Source organism: Phalaenopsis equestris, unplaced genomic scaffold (genome assembly GCF_001263595.1).
Source record: "Phalaenopsis equestris unplaced genomic scaffold, ASM126359v1 Scaffold233704, whole genome shotgun sequence".
NCBI lineage: Eukaryota > Viridiplantae > Streptophyta > Magnoliopsida > Asparagales > Orchidaceae > Phalaenopsis > Phalaenopsis equestris.
Window position 1 is genome coordinate 20,061 of NW_018251643.1, and position 1,145 is coordinate 21,205.

A 1,145-nucleotide genomic window follows, 5' to 3' on the forward strand; every position below is an offset into this window, starting at 1 on the left:
TAATTGTGGGCATTTCTAGCTTGTCGACAACGATCATTTCTAGATTTTAAGGGACTGTATCAGCTAGCATCTAAATAACTTTATGAGAATTTTAATGGTATATTTTAAAATTACATTGTTACAAGCAAGACATCTAAATTACAGATAGAGTAACATCTAAATTGTATCTAAATTACAGCACGGATAGGAACAATGACATCCAGATATACTATTAAATTCCATTGTTAATTATGTAAAACGATGACATCTAAATTGATACATTTCTTTTTATTGACTTCACAAAGCAGAGTTGATCAACAGTGCATTTGTAAAATTCAATCTTTTACATAAAATCATCAAACTTTTAATGTCATTGGTGAAAGGCTTATTTACAAACTTAAAAGCAATTATTAACCACGTAGACCTGAGCTTGTTTTCCTGGTATAATAAATCTTAAGCTAAATCATACAGGCATCTTCCTCTGAATCTCTATAAAAGAAAGAAAGCATAACATCCACTTATATGCACAAGAAAAAATTTTTCTACAGCTATGATTTGCTGTAGAAAGAAAATAGAACTGAAAACATGATCAAATCTGGATCATTACCACCATAAAAGATTTAAATGAGAATTTGGAGTTGCTTGCATTCATTTGTTTATTTCCTATGATTTTTAGCTCATTTTTGACATAAAGCACACACAATTTTTCAATAGACAATCATATCCCAATCTCAGGCATGCGATAAAAAAAATTTTGAGGCAATATGAGACACAGATTTGAAAGATTACTCATGCCTCCTGGCAAAAAATTCAATCATGGAAAACAAAAAATTAATGCTTCTTGATGTCTTAAAGATTTTATTAAATATATCCTAAATATAAGAAAACCATAACAGCAAAGAACATAAAAGAAAACTCTAAACTAATTATTATAACAACACATCTCCAAACATGCCTCCATTTTAAGTTCCACTTCTTCTGTCTAGTCTGGATAACGTCCATCTTCTCCTTCTACGTCATGCACTGCATCGAACATAAACTGGCACTCTTTGTAGTCGTACCCCATCTTCAAGTTCAAGAGGTCGAAAAGCCTGAAGCTAATGCTGCATGAGAAAATGGCCAGAGAACAATGAAACAGTAAACCTAGCTGCTTAAATACCATGCTT

The 1,145-nt window shown here is 31.5% G+C and overlaps 1 protein-coding gene across 1 annotated transcript in view; it reads right to left on the reverse strand.

Moving 5' to 3' along the window:
* Window positions 1-961: 961 nt before the first annotated feature.
* LOC110038747 (protein FAR1-RELATED SEQUENCE 5-like) overlaps window positions 962-1,145 on the reverse strand; it is a 2,840-nt gene continuing 2,656 nt past the window's right edge. The window contains exon 3 of the mRNA XM_020743638.1: window positions 962-1,082. Within this exon, the coding sequence (XP_020599297.1) occupies window positions 962-1,082 (121 nt within the window). The remainder of the gene's footprint in view (window positions 1,083-1,145) is intronic.